Source organism: Tauraco erythrolophus, chromosome 11, assembly GCF_009769465.1.
Source record: "Tauraco erythrolophus isolate bTauEry1 chromosome 11, bTauEry1.pri, whole genome shotgun sequence".
Classification (NCBI taxonomy): Eukaryota; Metazoa; Chordata; class Aves; order Musophagiformes; family Musophagidae; genus Tauraco; species Tauraco erythrolophus.
Genome location: NC_141475.1, coordinates 27,383,641 through 27,401,947, shown reverse-complemented (window position 1 = coordinate 27,401,947; position 18,307 = coordinate 27,383,641). Strand labels below are relative to the sequence as shown.

General features: G+C 43.8%; 1 protein-coding gene across 1 annotated transcript in view; it reads right to left on the bottom strand.

Annotated features, from left to right (window-relative positions):
- PPM1L (protein phosphatase, Mg2+/Mn2+ dependent 1L) overlaps positions 1–2,003 on the bottom strand; it is a 98,871-nt gene extending 96,868 nt beyond the window's left edge. The window contains exon 1 of the mRNA XM_086618418.1: positions 1,600–2,003. Within this exon, the coding sequence (XP_086474544.1) occupies positions 1,600–1,998 (399 nt within the window). The 5' untranslated portion in view covers positions 1,999–2,003. The remainder of the gene's footprint in view (positions 1–1,599) is intronic.
- Positions 2,004–18,307: the final 16,304 nt, after the last annotated feature.

The following is an 18,307-nucleotide window of genomic DNA, read 5'->3' as shown; positions in this document are numbered from 1 at the left end:
CAGTTTAAACAAAGGCAAAGAGGGCAGAAATCAGAGTACAAGCACCTTCCGCCCAAAGCCTCCGAAAACAGGAGAGCCAGATGTGCCAAATGCACTGACCAGAGCTGATACTCCTTCAGGAGATGCTGCCAGTCTGTGACACACATACACATTGGTACCTGTATTCCTCAAAGGCCAAGGAATAGCGAACTGGCACAAGTATGCCAGCCAGGAGCTGGCACAACTGTGCCCCAATTGAAATCAGGCATAAAAAGGAAAACAGGTTCATGACCAGAATTTATCAAGTCAACAATTCTCAACATCCAAAGTGTTTGTGTTATTTTAAGGGGGCAAAACACTGCGAGACAGCCGGAGGACAGGTGACTGACCCCCTTTACAGCCGTGCAGGTGGCACAAGAGCAGCTTTTTGATGATGTGCCTAAGGCCTGGATTTTTCAGGCAGCACTTACAGGTTTAGAGGGGCAGCAGCTGCCGTCCTTGTCCTCCAGTAGTGTCCGGCCACTGCCAACGCCCTCTAGGAAGGACTTCAACTACTTGATCCGCAAAAGCAGCTGGAGGGACACCCAAGCGCTCTTGCTGCCTTACCCCTCCTCGCTAGGAGCACTTACTTGAAAAACTTCAACATTCCCCTCCAGCTTCCATCATCCCAACAAAACCCATAAAGTAATCTCATTCTCAGCACAATGGTTGCTACAGCTGATTTGTCAGACAAGGACAAATTCTTTGTCCTTTTCCACAGTTATGGAACACGTGCTTTGTGCTGAACAAAAAGCTGTGTGGCAGCACCACGATCCTAAACGAAGAGGAAGCTATAGTTTCAACATCCACCGTCTGAAATAAATGAAGCATCCCGTCAAGCTGTAAGAGCAACTGCATAGCACAACCTAAAGGAAATCGCTCTGCCTAAAAAAAAGTTAGAGGTTGAACAGCAGAAAGTTTCAAAATGATGGTTTGCCTGGCGTTCCACTAGGGAGGGGATAAGTAGGACAGCACAGCTGGAACGACTCAACAACTACATGCAACTCACAAACACGATACTCAATCTTGGTCACTCGCTGGTCTTCGCAGGAGAGTGAATTACTGTGAAGACACATTTAAACACACCGGCTTTAAGGCACGTCTGCTTTTCAGGGGACTCCTCTCTAACCCCTGCTGATGAGCACGGCTCCTGACAGGAGCGGGCGACCAGCCCGGTGCCAAAATCAGATCACACCACGCTTCGCTGTAACAAAAGATGACTCCAGGGAGTTTGTGGTCATCATCGTTATTCCGCGCACGTAAGAGCCACCTCCAACGGCTTTTACTTCAATTAAACCTTTACTGCTGTAAAGGGCAGAGGGGGTACACACACATTTATACCACGCCGATCGCGGAAGGGCTAATGAGAGATAAAGGGAATGGAGTATTGCTCCTTCTCCCTGTTTAGAGACTTCCCCCCATCCCCTCCCAGAAAAGCAAGAAACAGCCCCCCAAACAACATCTCAAGATAACCGCACAAACCTGGTGGGCAAGAACACGTCCGTTCCTCGCCCTGCAACCATCCTCCCCCCCCCATCACCTTTCGGTTTTGTTTTTTTTTTTTTCCAGCTAAGCACTTGCCTCTCCTCCGTGCCCATCAAATATCCCGAAGATGGAGGGGTGAGTCTTGTTCACCAGGTCAGTGATTACTTCGAACCTGTCCTCCATGTGATCCCTCCGGCCTTGGATGGAGTAGACAGCCACGTTGTGGCTCTTGAACTCCCAGGTCTTGGAGAACTCTGCGTCCAGCACGTCTAGCCCCCCGAGCCTGTCATTCTGCATGATCTCGGCCACTTTGCCCTTCACCATCTTCACCGCATCCCTGCTGGACTTTACAATGGTTTTCACCTCATCCGTGTGGAAGAAATAACTCCACAGGGCCAGGCTGATGCACAGCAAGAACAGGGTCTCCGGTCTAAGCAAGAAGTAACGCATGATCCGACCCAGCAGAGACAGCAAAGTCATTGTATCCTCTATCATTTATTATCGAGACCGTGTATCCCCACACCATGCACCGCGCACCGCGGCGCCTGGGATGGCTGCGAGCCGAGGCGGCGAGTCAGTGCATGCTCCGCTGGGGCGCAGCCGGCGGGCGGGCAGCGCCGAGTCCCGCGCCCCGCCGCTCCCTCCTGCCGCCGGCGGCCTCGGCGGCGGGGGGGGGGCCCGGTCCGCGCACCGGCGGCGGCCACCGGCGCGTCCCGGCCCCGCGGCGCCCCGTCCCTCCCGCGGGGGAGCCGCGCCGCCAGGAGCTACGAGGAGCGGGCCGGGCTCGGCGCGGCTCGGCTCGGCAGGCTCCGCCGGTGCCGCGGCCCCCCTCAGAGCCCGCCGCGGGCGCCCCTAGGCCGCTGCTCCGCCTCCGGGCCCCGCGGGAGGCCGCCGCGCTCCGCCGCTCTCGCAGCTCGCCCCGCCGCGCCGCGGAGCCAGCAGCCGGCCGCAGCGAGGAGGTGCCTGGCAGGGCCGCCCGCGGGTACCTGTCTCCCGTGTCCCCCACGCCTTGCGCCGTCCCTCCCCCGGGGCGGAGCGCCGCCGCCGCCTCCCCGTCGCCCGGCCCCCGCGGTCAGACTACAAGCCCCGGCGGCCTTCGCGGGGCGGGTCGGCGGCACGGGCTGGTGGGGCGGCGCGAAGGCTTCTGGGAGTCGTAGTCCTGCGGGGGCGGCAGAGCCGGGCCCGGGGCGAGGCGGGCGGCGGCGGGGGCCGCGCGGGGAAGGTCGGTGTGAAACGGGCCAGAAATGGCAGCGCGGCCCGGTCGGGTACGGACAGTCCGGGCTGGCGGCGGGGAGCACCGGAGCGGCGCACGCTCGGCCGCGGCTCGTCGCGTTTCGGCAGCCGGGATGGCCCTGTCCGCCACCCCTGCTGCTGCTAAAAACCCTGGGGAACCGGGAAACAACGTCGTGCGGGGGTTTTCCTAGAGGATAACCCTACAAGCTATCAAGTAGTCTGCATTTACATTCACGGGCTCGCAGGGGGAAGCGAACCCAAGCAGGAATTTTTCAGTTATTAACCTGATAGTGGAGTTTGCTGTGAGACAGCATTTAAACAGGGGGGAAAAAACCCCAAACCTGCTCGAAATGTGTATTCCCTTTCTGTGACTCGTTTCTGTAAGTCGTCGTTTTCCTGCTAACTGGTAAGCGATGGAAGTCACAAGCTGTGACTGTGTGAGCAGGTTTGCTGCAACATCAACAATTCCGAGTAGTGCCTGAGCCGCAAACGAGCCGGAGTGGTTTTCGGCTGGCTGAGGGTCTGAACACGGACAAAATTCGTCAACCAGCCTCCAAGAGTGATAAAACAGTCAAGCACCTAAGAGTGGTGTTGAAAATGAATTACCAATCCACAAAACCAGCCTGAAATTTTGAGGGAAAAACATAATGAGCTGCCTTCCAAGTCTTCCAGCAGCTCTCACTTTTGTTAGACCTTATGTTTACACAATATACATTATTAACATGAACATTATGTCACACATAAAGGTACATAAACTATGGTTTTGCTAGTTTTTTTCAAAGATCAGCTTAAGTAAATTACATACACCCAAACCTGGTTAGCCCAAAGTGAATGATTTAAGCGTTTTTTGTGTCTGATTCTTACGTCTAACTCTGAGAAGTGGGAAAGTTAATGCCAGAGGTTGTGTGTAATGATGCTGCTTTAAATCTTAGAGGTATGTAACATGTTATTAGTATTTCAAAGGACTAAACAAAGTTGTACATTCCAGGCCTGAAGGAATTCTTACCTTTCCCTTCCCATCTGTCGCTATCCGCTGGAGTTAAGCCACAGGCTCTTTACCTGAAAGGTCAAAATATGCGCCCATGAGTTTGGTAATATGGCGACAGCACAGACCCAAGAACACCTATAGCTTATGAGTTTTTTTATGATTTTGCAAGGGCATGTAGTGATAGGACAAGGCTAGATGGCTTTAAACTGAAAGAGGGGAGATTTAGATTAGATCTAAGGAAGAAATTTTTCACTCAGAGGGTGGTGAGGCACTGGCACAGGTTGCCCAGAGAAGTTGTAGATGCCCTGTCCCTGTAAGTGTTCAAGGCCAGGTTGGATGGGGCTTTGGGCAACCTGGTGTAGTGGAGGGTTTCCCTGCCCATGGCAGGGGGATTGGAACTGGATGGTCTTTGAGGTCCCTTCCAACCCAAACCAGTCTATGATTCTATGATTCTGTGACTCTATGATTCTATGATGCTGACTGAACAGGTAACTTAAGGAGCGGTCCCAGGAGACGTGAGACTCATTGTGACCAACAGAGGCTGAAATAAGTTGCACCAATAAAATAATATTTTTGCTACTACAAACTTTGTAGCTACATCTAGCCTGAAGCTTTTCGGTCAGACGGAGTCCCCATTTTGTGAATAGAGCTTTTCCAGCAAAACTTCTCAGTTTAAACAAAGCCTCAGTTTTGTTCTATCTAAATTGTGTCTTAGCGTGCCTGGGGCATTTGCATGACAACAGAAATCCCTCAGCACAGTCAATTTGTCTTTGTATATGTGCCCCTACGTAATTTCTTCTCCCTGGCTTTTTGCTGGATCTGCTGCAGCAACTGCCCTTTGAGTTGTTGGTTGTACCTGCTGGCAGCCCTGTGTGGCCACCAAGCAAAATTGGCTCAGTAATGATGGTGTTTGTTTTCAGTAACAACTGTATTACGGCTTCTTTTAATTCCATGTAGTTTTACGTTTAATGAAAGAAAATAAATGTAAAAATGCGAAGAATACTGCTCACTACTTCCTACTCACTATTTATTTAATCATGATTTTAATGAAATATAAACATGTATGTACTGTCAGGGACTTGTACGAAAGTTGTGTTTCCCTGATGGCAATTTGAATTCAGACTATGGAATTGTGAAGTGAAACAAAGGGGGTTTAAGCCAGAGAGTGCACAAACCACTCTTCCAGCCACCAGCGTGCATCAACTCATTGTTATTTCAGTTGCTGAGGACTGGTACTCATATATTGCCCAACAACTTGCTGCAAAGAAATACAGGATCCTCCCTGTGCTAAATGCCTCCCGGAGCAGGAGACGCTCCATACTACCTTGGAGCAGTCCATTAGCAACATGACTATTGTTGCCTATCTTCCATTGCATTCTACATATTTTATACTACAAGAGAATTTGAACTGGTTCCAAAAGCATCTCGGCTGCGAAAATATGATCTGAAAGGCCCTGCAGCTGTGGATTGTGCAAAGCTTTGCTTTCTGAATGAAACAATAGATGGAACAATAGGCGAAGTCCTGTTCTGCTAAACAGATGCAATAAGGTACCAATTGTCATCGTGACAGGGTCGTCTCAAAATAATCCATGTCACCAGTCAGCCCTTGAAATGGAACTGTCCACTGATTAACTGCTAATAATCCAGGTATTAAGTACAAGTTCTACACCAATTTGCCATGAATTGCAAAAGTAGAAGCAACATTGAGGCAGCCCAGTGATCTGATCCAGAGTGAGCCAACAAACCCACTCACTGTTTTCATCCTGCCCTCCACGGCTGAACCCTGCCCTGCCACGCTCCCCGGTGAAGAAACAGAACTTCAAGATCTGAATGCATTCTTCTAAACACTGGAAATCAATAATAAAAATTTCATAAATATTTGGGATATCGGTTGTTATTGAAGGATTTCGTTGTGGTTTTGTTGGGGGGGGAGGACTCTGACTTTTGTTCATTCGTGAAAGGGATGAAAAGCGACCACTAAGCCATCTTCCCAAGTGCACTTAGTAATTCCACACCATGTAAACGACTTGAGCGTGTGGAAAACATTTCTTACTCAACATCCCCTCCTACTGCTGACACGTAGCATGAAGCTATCAAGGAATTCTTTGTTTTCGTGCATTGAAAGCAAATGGAAGCAAATAATCTGCTAATATAAACATATATTAATCGTCTGTTTAGTGTTGTGATACACAGGAATTGCGTTTGTGTTGCCTGATATGGAATAAAATGGGAAATCATTTCGAGTCCAAAAGAAAAGAAGTGACATACAACTTTCATTCACAGGCAACTTCCGTGGTACCCAGAATTAAAAGACAGAGTAAGATATTGGCAAAAGCACTCACTGTTTGCTAGTCTGCACGATACCAACACTGTTAGCACTATAATTTCTTGCTTATAGTAGAAAAACAATGGTTTCAACTGTAAGAAGCCTCATTTTGTGTTGGATACTTACAAGGATAGCTTTAATAATAATAACAATAAAAAATTATTTCATTTAGTCGAGTTGCAAACTGAATTTACTATTATTTTGCCCTGGCGATGAACAGTGATGACACAATACTGAACGGGTCACCAGCTTTACTGGACAATTTTACTAACATGAAGCATTTAGTTGGATGGAAATTTCCTTGTAAAAATACTAGCGAAATCTGTAAAGTTTCTCTTCTATAATATTCTCTTGGATGCTAAAATGTGGAGGATGCTTCTGTTATTATTTACGGTATTCTCCTGCCTATTTGAAAAGTCTTCTCAAGGTTTTCACATTCAAACAGTGTCATTAGCATAAATCAGAAGTGCACACTCATGTAGCTTACTGCAGGTTAGTCCTTTCACTGCAGGTCAGAACACTGAAATTTGTATAAAAATATTCCCAGAAGCCTACAGAGCCATCTCCCTTTTCTTCTGTTAATATATAAAATCATAATAGAAAAAATAGCAACTATAAAACTGTCTTTTTGCATGTCAGGAATAAAATCACAATGCAGTAGAATCTCTTTATGTTCTAAATAAACAAATTGTAGAATATTCAGGATGTTCTTTGGCCGTGACAGACACAGCTCTCCAGAGAAATAACAGCACAGCGGTATTAAAAACTGCTTTCTACCATAGTTTTGATAACAAGTAAATAAAGTTTTAGCTTTTCTACAAATTGTTTTTATCCTTTCTTTTGATCTCAGTTGATATAAACGACACTTTCTAATGCTGTTCCCAGAATTTTTGTTGCAGCAAATGCCAAGCATTGCAGGTAAATTCTTCCTTCTCCTTGGTAAACCCATGAGAAACCTTATTAAAGGAATTTTGCTCATCTTGCACCTCCGTTGAAGAGGAACATTTGCAGATGTGGAATGAAAACAGCAATTTTCCACACAAGTTGTTCTTTTCTCTTTTCCATGATTCTCAATTCCCATTCCTCATTATAGTACATCTTGGTGTGTAATGTCTGATTTTCGTTTATATCCTGGCAACATAAAGTGACCTTCGCGTCAGTGAGAATGAGAGTCACAGGATGTAGGGAGGTTTCTGGAAAACAGTCATGTTTTAGCTGCATCTTTTATTTAAAGGTAAAGATTCTGCTCTGGAATAGAGAGCACCAAGCCACGACAGTGCGGCAGCGTGTCGCTGTGCAGCTGAAGCACATCCTGGATATACTGGGGAGGTTAAATGTGTGCAGGGAGCTGCACACAGACAGCGAACACGGGAACGGAAATCCCAGACCTGGCCTATTCATGTCAAGGTATATAATTTCTGAGTGTGTAATTTGGTGTAAGTTACACCTGAAGCCAACGTTGTTGCAAGAAACCAAAATCAATGTAATTTCCCAAGTAATCTAAAGGATGCTGTTTATTAGTGTTTACATGTTCTTATTTGCTTTTAGTATCAGAGCCAAATTATATGGTGATACACACAATCAAGAAAAGATGCCAATACTTGTTTTTTGGAAAAAATTAACGGGTGATGTATTTCAGAAGGAAATGCTGGAATCTATCAACATACAGAACCTTGAATTAAAACAATTCTAGAATTGCAAGAAAAATTTGGCTATTGTGGGTGAAAAGTAAAACATTTTTCTGACACTGAGCTCACGTGCTGATGTAAAGACCGTCTGCAACTGGCATAAAGCAGGATGGAAAGAAGCTGATACTCATACGATGTGATTCTGGTCCCAGTAGTTACACAGTAACCAGGCGATCCAAATACATAAAAGGTTCACGAAAAAACTATAATACTGACAGCAACCATGAAATGCCACTGGAAAGCTGAAGCTCTGCTCCCTCTGAGGTCAGTAGGACTCTTTGCCTTGGACCTTGGTGGGAGCACGATCCCAAAATTTTGATTATGAGTCCACCTCTCAAGGGCATGATATACTCGTGGAAATTCTCTCTGATTTATTCTGAGGTTTCCCTGGTTAGATCCTCTGTATCATAATTATTCAAACCACATTTTTCCCTGTCAGTTTCCAGAGATGAACTCACTGAGAATTGGAGCATGACTGAAATATCACCAAAAAAGCCCAGCAGGTAAAGCTGAAGATGATCCTGCCTGCCAAAGCTGCTATCAAAAGTATTCTTTCATTTAAATAGCAGCATAACTTTTCATCAGCACTGAGTGAAGATATATTTGGAAATGTTTGGAATGTATTTTCTGGTGAATTAATGCATCACAAACTTAGCACTTTTATGAAGAACTCCAAAATATGCAAGGAAAATATAAATAGAAGCTGAGCAATTTAGAATCACTTTGAATTAGTTATGAACTGGCAGCATTCTTATTAAATTTTTCTCAGATTTGAACACAAATTGATAAAAATCAACAATGAAGCAATCTCAATTTTCTTCTTCATTAATTTTTACTTGATTTAGCAGATGTTTCCTGTCTTCATTGTAGACTAATTTGCAGTAAGCAAGAGACTACAAATTCAATTTATACATTTTAATTCCTTGCATTTTTACTTTTTCAGATACATTTGTATGCAAAACATTATGGGCTGCATTCTGGACTAGATCCTTGGGTCAGCCAAGCTAGGCTTGTACCAAAACTGAGATGAGAAGGGAACTGAGGTTACAGGTGCCTTTTTTTTTGTGATGTACTCAAAGATTAAAATTAACTGTGGACTCAGTTTAAAACGGAGTCTGCGCAATTTAAAACAGATTCTGAGTTGCACTCAGCTCCGTGACTCTTCAAGAAGTTAGTTACAGCCACGGTGGATTTCACAGGTGCAGCAGTGATCCAACCCTGACAACCTTCCCTGGACCATATCCTTACTATACCCAAAGAAGCAGAGCCTTCTAAAAGGCACGGTAGAGCTAACTCAGCTCTGGGCTACTTAAGATTTCCTTGAGCAAGCCACGTAAATTGGTTTTCTGACTGCTTTATGGTCCCTGAATGGCACGAAGCAGGCAGCCTGTGTTCCTTTTGTCTCTGGGAATATGTGATTGATTCTCACACGTGGCTTCATTTTCCTACGCAGCCTCAGGGACAGGCTCCTTTTACTCGGTTCAAAAGGCTCACTTATTTTCCCAGGTTTTGATGATGGAGATCGAGAAATATTCAAACAAAGACGATGGAGTAATTTTTATATTGGTATATGGAGAATTTATGAAGACTTCCCCTATTTTTTAGATTACAGCATTTGTATTCATGCCCAGTGCTTGAAAATTGCTTGAAATAGGTCTGTCGATAAATAAAGATCAAGCATTCATACCTCTAGGGCTGAAATGAGATGTGCATTTTATAAGCAGCAGGAAAAGGGAGAGACTGGACTTTCTCTAAAGAGCTGGCACAGGAGCATTGCTGATGTTCACTGGATAGAGCCATAATCCTCCTCCAAGAGAAATACAAAAGCACAGAGAGAAATACAGAAGTAAACAAAAAAAAATCACAAGTTAGCTGTTAGGGATGCTCGCAGAAGACTTTAAAAACATTCTGTGTTCATTAATAGGCAGAAGCTGCTTAGAGATATTTCGATATCTACGCTCCACTGAATCGTACAAGAAAGTTTGGCTTCATAAGAACTGGATGCAGTAAGGAAATCAATAATTCCATACACAACTCCTACTCAAGTATGTTTTCAGTGATATCTATTCTTCTTGTGTGTCTGCAGCGACAAACACATTTCTTTTTGTTTGTTCTCCGTCTTCTCATGGGCAATATGTCTAGTGAGATCCAAACGGCGTGGTTTGCACTGAGATAGCTGCATGGGCTGGTACCTTCAGCTGTCAGAGCTGTCTCTCTTTCCTTCCCACTTTGTGAAATACACACAGCACCATCTGCTTCACCATGGTGAACATCACCATGATGAGCATGCCACATAGGAGCTGTATTTTAATGGGAAAAATCATCTGACTACAAGAGAATTTTATGACTTTGTTTTAATTTTCTTTTATATCTAATATTTTTTTTTTTCCCCTTCCAATTCCCACATCAGTCCTAGGTCTCCTGAGGCACCAGACTGTGAAGCTCACACCAGATGGGGGAACAAGTTTCAAACAGCTGCGGGCTTCCCTACTGCTGCTTCCAGCTATCAAGGATTCATTTCTGCACGTGCATACGGAAAAAGCTGGCGATAGCAAGACAATACTAAATTCAGCTTCCTTCCTTGCAAGCTCCACTGCTTTCAGAATTCTCACAGCTCACAAAATTTGCCACGATCACGGTATCTGTTTAGAGAAGGCAGAATGACTGGCAGCTGCCTTCGGCTGGTGAAAAAGAAGCGAACAAAGGATGCGAGAGCGCCCAGAAAGAATGGAATGTATTTACATGGATCCCTCTGCAGGAGGCTGTTTATCAGATGTTATGAACTGATTTATTTATAGCTAAAGACTTCTCCAAAAACATTGTTCTCTGCTGACCTTTATGCTGAAGTTGAAAGTCAGGAGTCCTACTCTGCCAAGTAAATGAAATAATTTTATACTAAAACACAGGGGAGAAAGCTTCTTGCTGTATTGTGAATCCACTGTTAACTACTGTATCTCCTGCTTTTTTGCCTTATTACCGTTGCTGGTCACTCTGCATAGGTAGAGTTCATGAGAATAACCAGTAAACCTGACAGGTAACCACAACTCGATTTAATATGGGAGTTGAGGACACTTAGCCAGTAATCTGATCAGCTGCTTACACTGTCAGCTCCTTTTACAGGAGTTCTGTCTCTCAGTGGCCTGTGCAATGCCCAATCCATTAGTAATGCTCCACAAATAAGGAACAGGATTTGCACTTTTGCAGGCTGACATAATTAGTCATTGCTTCCTACAAAAAATTCAGAAAGCAATAACCAGACTACTTCCACCTGCCAGATCCTGCCTTTTCTTACTGTCAGACCCACTCACACTAACACGTTAGAGCTCGGCTTCCACAACTTCCACAACTGCCTCCCAAAGAGGCAGCGGGTTTGAAATGTATGGTGTTTGAAAAAACACCAAATAGTCCTGCATTAAACTTCTAGAGGTGAAATGTCACGTATGGATATGGCAACTGAACCCCATCTCTTCCCTGAGATGCAAATTTCTTAATGACTCGTAGAGACACACTGGCATCATTTAACCACATCTAAATCTTTGCCTAATACATTGTTTTCTGTTAGAATCAGTGGCAGAATTAAAGCTAAAATGACTATTTTTTGTACTCAGAGCTGTCCCTTTCTCTAGCCATTTGAAGCTAAGAGTATTTTGATAAATATCCTTCATTTGAAACATACCTAGTGATTGAACTCTGCACATGAAGAGAGGCAAGAGATCAACAACTATTCCATTTATATCAGCAACACGGAGGAGGATTTCAACACATAAGTAGTAATGAGACAAACTATGGATAATTTTGCCCTTTGTTTTCCAAATGGGCTTTGTTTTCTCTCACCCTCAAATTAAATTTTTACATGTGTTCTCTAGGGTTACATCTGGAGTAAGGAAAATATGGCTGAAAGGATTTAATTTATCTTTAAAATAAAATCCAGTATGTCATTCAGACAGGAAAGCAAGCCAGGAATGAATGTTTGATATAAAAATTTATGGAACATGAAATGGGCTTTAATAGGAAGTCTGTGAAGTCTGGAAACAATAGGTCTCTGGAGTGGCAGAGTCCTGTTTTTATGGTGCTTTGATAGGTGGGAAGGTCATAAAAGTGTTGTGTATGAGGAAAGAATTAAAAATGTAATTGAACATGGTTCGTAAATCCATGAAGATTCAAAAGCTACACTCTGGGTACTAATTCCTGCTGGGAAATGTTTCTATTTAGTTACACTGTAAAGGTTAATAGTCAACACAATCTTGCATCTGCAAATCTCTGGTTTATTTTTCTTCTAAGATACAACTTACCATTCACCTTATGTTATCCATCATTTGATGATTATGTCTGCATTTTCCAGTAAAAACTGTTCTTCCCTTTTTTGATTAAATTAGACTGTGAGCTCAGATTTTGATTTATATGGAGTAGAAATGCTTCATTCTTCCAGGACTGAAAATGTCCTCGTTTAAAACCAGATCAGAAGATGGGATGAAAGCCTTTTATAATTTTGAAAGGAATCGGTCTTTTCAGGCCAGTCACTACATTTCTGTTATTAATCATAAAGATGGATATGTATAAAAGAAGACTTTTTTACATCTGTACTAAAATTCTGAAAATTCTACATTGACAAATGGCTATTAATAAGAGAAGGACATAAAGAGAAAAGCAAAGGGAAATGTTAAAAATGAAACCTCCTGGCTCAAAACCCCGCTGCTTTCACAGCTTGCAACTACGAACGGGCACTGAGGGATCCAAGGCAGATCAAAGATTAAAACTCAAAAATCCCAGTTCTCAATAATTTAGTGTTTAGCAAATAACTGTATTGTATTTCAAGAAGCATCCACCTCTTAGGTATGTGTATACCACACAGCATCCCTCTGGTAGTGCTTGATTACACTGAAAATAAAGCTAAAGAACAGAAACTTCTGCTGAGCCATACACGAGTTCCTGCAACGGTATGAAATAGTTTTCAGAAGACAGCGATAAAACCCGAGGAATTTCACACAAAACAGTATTTTACAGGAATACTGTTAAAGCTGACAAGTAAATATTCCATAACAGAATAAATACCCAATTAGCATTATTGTGCCACTGGTACAATACGTATTGTTTAGCCACTCATGTGCGTGCACGTGAACGCAGTGTGTAATAACAACTCCACAGAGTGGTTTTGCATTGCTTTAAATTATAAGCTTCGTTCCTCATGTATTTCTAGAATAGTTCTAATTATTATTCACATTTTATTTTCGCCAGTGGTGATTTGGGAATTACACTGAAAATAAATTCCTGTTTCTTATGCCATAGTCCTAGACAAACTAGGATGCATGTAAAAGAAGTGTCTAAATAAAGAGAATTCATATCAAGGAAAAGGTCTGAACCTCTGTCAAAATAATATGAATACTGAAGCAGCGTCAGTGATTATCTTGGCAGTGCAGAAATGCAGAAGACTTGCTTTCTGATAGAAAATGTATGAAGATTAAGAAAAAATCTGCCTCAAATTCTGACTCGCAATTAATTGATTTCATTACTCAGAAATCACAGGAATAAAATATAAAGTGGATCCACTTTTCTGATAGTTGCTACCACAAAATATACGTGGCCAGAGCTAAATTGAAAAAGCTGACTGTTTCGAATTCATGTGTCCTGGAGAAAAACGAACTACAACATAGTTGAGCAAAATATGTACTTCTGTGTATTTTAGCCTTCTGATTTTATAAAGCTGCTTATATGGAAAGACTGGATGAAAAGTAAATGCAGTCAGAGAAATTAATGCACACCGAGGAGACATAAATTTTATGTATTTGGGCTCTTCGTAAACAATTTAAATGTTTATAGATGTTAAGATTTTATTTTAAAATAATAAACTTCTAGTCCTCTGGCTAGGGAAATTAATTTTGAACGCAAATTGCTGCATTCTGTGCAAATTCAACTGCCTGACTCTCATACCTGCAAATCTCTGTCACGTAGGACATTATTCTTCAGTTCAAGAATAAACTATTTCCCTACATCCTAATTAGCCCTGAAAGCAAGCCTTTCCCCTTCGTGTGCCACAGCTGGAACTAAGTTTGAGACAGCATTGTGGGCAAAGGGTCTCTGCCCTGGGGTCCATATAGACTATTAATGAGCTAATATGAATGTCTTAAAGCAGAAAGTGTTTGATTTGCTGGTTTCACTTCCAAAACACAGGATTAATTCTAACATTTCTGCTCCATCCATCTGCCTGTCCTGAGGTGCATTTATTACAGTTACAGGGCGGCCGTAAACAAGATGCAGCAACATCTCCTGTGTCTCTGTTGTGCACTTCCAGAGCGCAGAGACTAATGAGTGTTGTGAGAGGAGAGGGTGACAGGACACCCAGTGAGTCCTGGAGCATCCTGGTTCGAAAGCGACGACAGGCACTGCTGCCTGGGATGGCAGCTGTTAAACACGGGCCTCCGTTCCCAGAGCACGGGGTCTGACAGCAGCGGGAGGTGAACCCACTGCCTCTTTGGAGCTCCTGTTGGAAGCTCCTCGGGAGAGCAGAGACGGGGATCAAAGAAAGGGCACGATCCTCTCTGGGTGCAAACGTCTCAGTTGTGGAAGCCGAGCTCTAACGTGTTAGTGTGAGTGGGTCTGACAGTAAGAAAAGGCAGGATCTGGCAGGTGGAAATAGTCTGGTTATTGCTTTCTGAATTTTTTGTAGGAAGCAATGACTAATTATATCAGCCAGCAAAAGTGCAAATCCCTGGTTTTTTTATTTGCAGAGCATCACTGATGGGTCACTTTTCTCTCTGTCAGGTAGATTACATTCCAGGATGCTCCAGTTGCAGGGCTTTCTGTTTTCTTCCAGTCTTTCCTTGACTTATCCCCACTCCCACTGTTATAACAGCATGAGGCTGTTTACTTCTCCAGTTCCTAGGAGTCAGCAATTAAGAATACAAATGATTTCCTGAGTCTTCAATTGTCTTCTCTGCTCCTCTTATAGTAGATTAAATTTCACCGAAAGTCATCTTCTGCCTTGTGAAAGGCACTTATGAGGCAGTCTGGGACAGTCTCTCAGCAGAAGAAAAAACTCTAGCAATCCTTCTGTTATTATTCCTGATCTATACCACCTTTTTCCTTTCAGAGCTAGATGGAATATTATTCTTCCTCATACTTATAAGGCACCAGAGATTGAAACAAAATTTTAAAAGTGTAGGGATGCCAACCTCCTCCCCTCGTTCGTACTGGAAAGATGAGAGCTGAGTAAAGTTTTTGTGTTATTTTGTGGTGGGTTTTGGGTTTCGGTTTTGGTTTTTTTTTCCCTTTGGGTTTGTTTTATGGCAACGAGCACTTGGTGACTCCTGCTTGCCCCTCACGAGGTAAGGACCAGGGCCACCTGCCTCGTAGCCACGCTGAGCCCCTCACTAGCCCACTGGTAGGGTTTGTCTCAGAGTACAGCTGTGTCTCCTGGTGACAGCTACACTCTGCTGAAATACTGAATTCAGCTTTCAGAAGGTTTCGGGAGTGGTAAAGCTTCAGGTAGGCTTTAGATGCCTCAACTGAAATTAAAGTAAAAGAGGATGTGAGTGAGAATTCATTATTCTTGCCCAGGAAGGGACACCCATTTTGGTAACTATCAGCCTTAGTTATAACAAGAGAAAATCACCGAGCATAGCCTTTCATCTTGCATATGTTCTTTAAAAAACAAATTTTTAATTCCTTGTCTTTCCTTCTGAAAACCAGGTCCTTGGACCTCACCCTATGCTAATTTGTGTTACAAGTGCACCAGTTCTGGTGGATTCTTAGCCCTTGCTAAGTATGTGTTGACACCTGGGAGAGAGAAGGAAGCACACAGCTATTACCCTTTTGATGCTCTGTAAGTGGAATGTTCTTTTGCATATTCCAAACCCAGCGCACTGTTTCCTGTGGTTTCAGCATTAGACGGGAGAGAGTTTCGTGCTGCAATGATTTAAAATTAATTGTTGCCCATTAAAGAGCCCTTTTTGTCCTTTTTGCAACTGGGCTAAGTCATGAAGGCTTTGGGATTCCCTCAATGCCTGTGACGGCATCAGGCAGCTGAGTGTCTTCCTGGAAAAGGAATGAAGCATTAATGGAGCACGTCGGGACTGCAGCTGTTGCCATCCTGAGCCTATATATAGAAACCCTCTACTCCATGCACATGGGGGAGACAACTGTGTTTGCTGGCAGCACAACTGATGTTTGCAGCAGCTTTTTGTCATCTCTGGAGACTCAGTTGCTGCAGGAGTACTTGGCAGTCAGCTTCAGAGGTCTTAATTGAAGGTGGAATTTCACTGAAGTATGTAGTTGGAATGTTTACTTACTGTTCACCAGAGGTGCACATCCTTCTGATCTCAATGAGGAGGGAGAAGAAACAAAAAGAGATGGCAGTGCAGCAGGATGTGATGGCCCTGACCAGTGCTAATGGAAAGTCCCCAATTCCCATCCCGTGCCACTCTACTGTGGTGTCACTTTTAGGAGGGAATTTTCTGTAATTTTCTATATACCTGACAGATAGGTTAATGACAGGAAGCATGATTTTAGAATAATTTACAGAATAAATGATCTGGTTGAGAAAATGCACTTTTATTTTTTTAAAGAAGTCCTATGTTAATAAATTCTTCCGCAGTATTTGGCAGAACTATGTTTGTTATGACTGTCATTGTGCATATGATTTGCAGTATGCTTGTGAAAATGTCTAAACTAAAGAAGAACCACGGCTATTTCTCTACTAAAAACCAAATGAAATTTCTTCTTACTGCTTCAGTCAGTTCCTTGTATAAGGTGTACTGAAGGTCTGCAGGATAGCTAGGGTTGTGTCACTCCTGTTTTAAAAACTACAGAATGATCCTAGAAATAGAGAATGGGAGAATGTTGGTCTTAGCAGAGCTCCCAGTTTAATCAGCTCCTAGCCCCACACTGGGCATTCAGCTCTGCGACTCACAGCCATGGGTTTGTATCAGTACAGTTTTAGATTTTAAAGTCCTTTTAGGCAGTTTTTCCTTTTCAGTGATACTTGCTTCGCATCTGAAACGACATCGGTGACGTGCTGAGTGATAACCACAGCATGAGGAACACTGGGGAAAAGAACTGGAACTGAGAAACATGGTTAACAGCTTAGAGAAACAAGAGGGAGGAAGCAGAGCTTAGCGGCTCAGTGCAGGAAAACATAGCTTCCCGTGTCTTTTCTGTTCCTAAATGACCCATCCTCAGTTCGGAAAGGGATGTGAAAGGCTGCCAGGTGAAAGAACAAGGCACAGCCTGGAGCTGGAAAACGTGATGAATTTGAACCACGCTTAGAGGAGAACCCCTGACCTCGGTGAGAGCAGACGTGCAAGAACTGCGACAGCAGACTGCTGCACGAGAGCCTGTGTTATATACTGCTGGGACACTGGTGGCAGAAGAAAGTTGCTTTGCTGGAGCTTCCTGTGCGTCAGTTGTAGTTAAATAAAAAATTATGTGAGTGAGCCGCGTGGTAAGATAAGAAGCGATTGAAACTGGGAAGGTTTAGGTTCACCGCTCTTCATGACTTAGGTGCTTCACTGTGCAACTTTTATGAAACGCTCCGTTCATGACATATTAAATGGTGTGATATTATCTTACTTCAAGTTGAAATACTCTTGTGTTTAAACCTTCTGGGCCAACTATGCATATCCCTTGTGCTTTTGGAGATCACTAGCCTCCATAGTTTTCACTTACTTAATCATCTGTCTTGATGTAGAATTAGAAAAGTTCCTGAACTGGTCTAGCCAGGTGTGGGGAAGCATGCTGGGAAATACTATGACTCTTGCAGACAACAATGTTATAATTAAAATACGTTATTTGCATTACAAACAGCAGTAGGTCATGTCTCTATAAGCTGGAGCCAAGATACATTCCTCATCAAGATACGCTCCTCATCTAGTTGTTACGTGGTGTTGTGCAGCCTGATTCCAGGCGTGATACCACTCCAGATAAACCTGTTGTCTGGTGCCAGGAATTGTGGAGCCACTTGCCAGGTATTTTACAGCATGCAGAACAGAGCCTTTCTAAGAACTGGCTTATTCTGCACTATGGGGCAATTTTTCTCCTTTCCAAGAACAGTGGTGTATATTCCATAGGCTCGTTGGTGCAGCTTGATTCTATTGGCAGGTCAAGCTACCAGTTCACTGTATGAATCATTCCTTATTGCTGAGTTTCTTTCCCTGTGCTGTGAAGCTGGAGCTTGGGTGTCTTGAGGACAGAGGACAACTATCAGAGGCTGCAGATGTTCGTAGGAGGAGGTTGACACCACTATTTATGTAGCAGGTTAAGCTCATCTTTGCCTGGGCTGCCTTGGCCTGCCCGACCTTCCATCATCTCCCTGCCCTTGTTACGCGTTTCCATCCTGTCCCTTCCTCCAGTGCCTGCAGTTGTGTGGTCAGGTTGTGTGTGGGCTGAGGACGCTGGCACATCTTTGTCCTGCCAGCGTTGACTAGTTCCCTTGTGCACTCCCTGCCAGCGTGAGGGAGAGGACAGGAAAAGGTTGCCAGGTCAAGAAGAACTGCTTCATGGACTTGCAGCTGCAGCCAGGAGAGCTTGTACTAATGCACACGCAGATCCTGGCTGCCGTGGAGAGCTGCAGAAGGC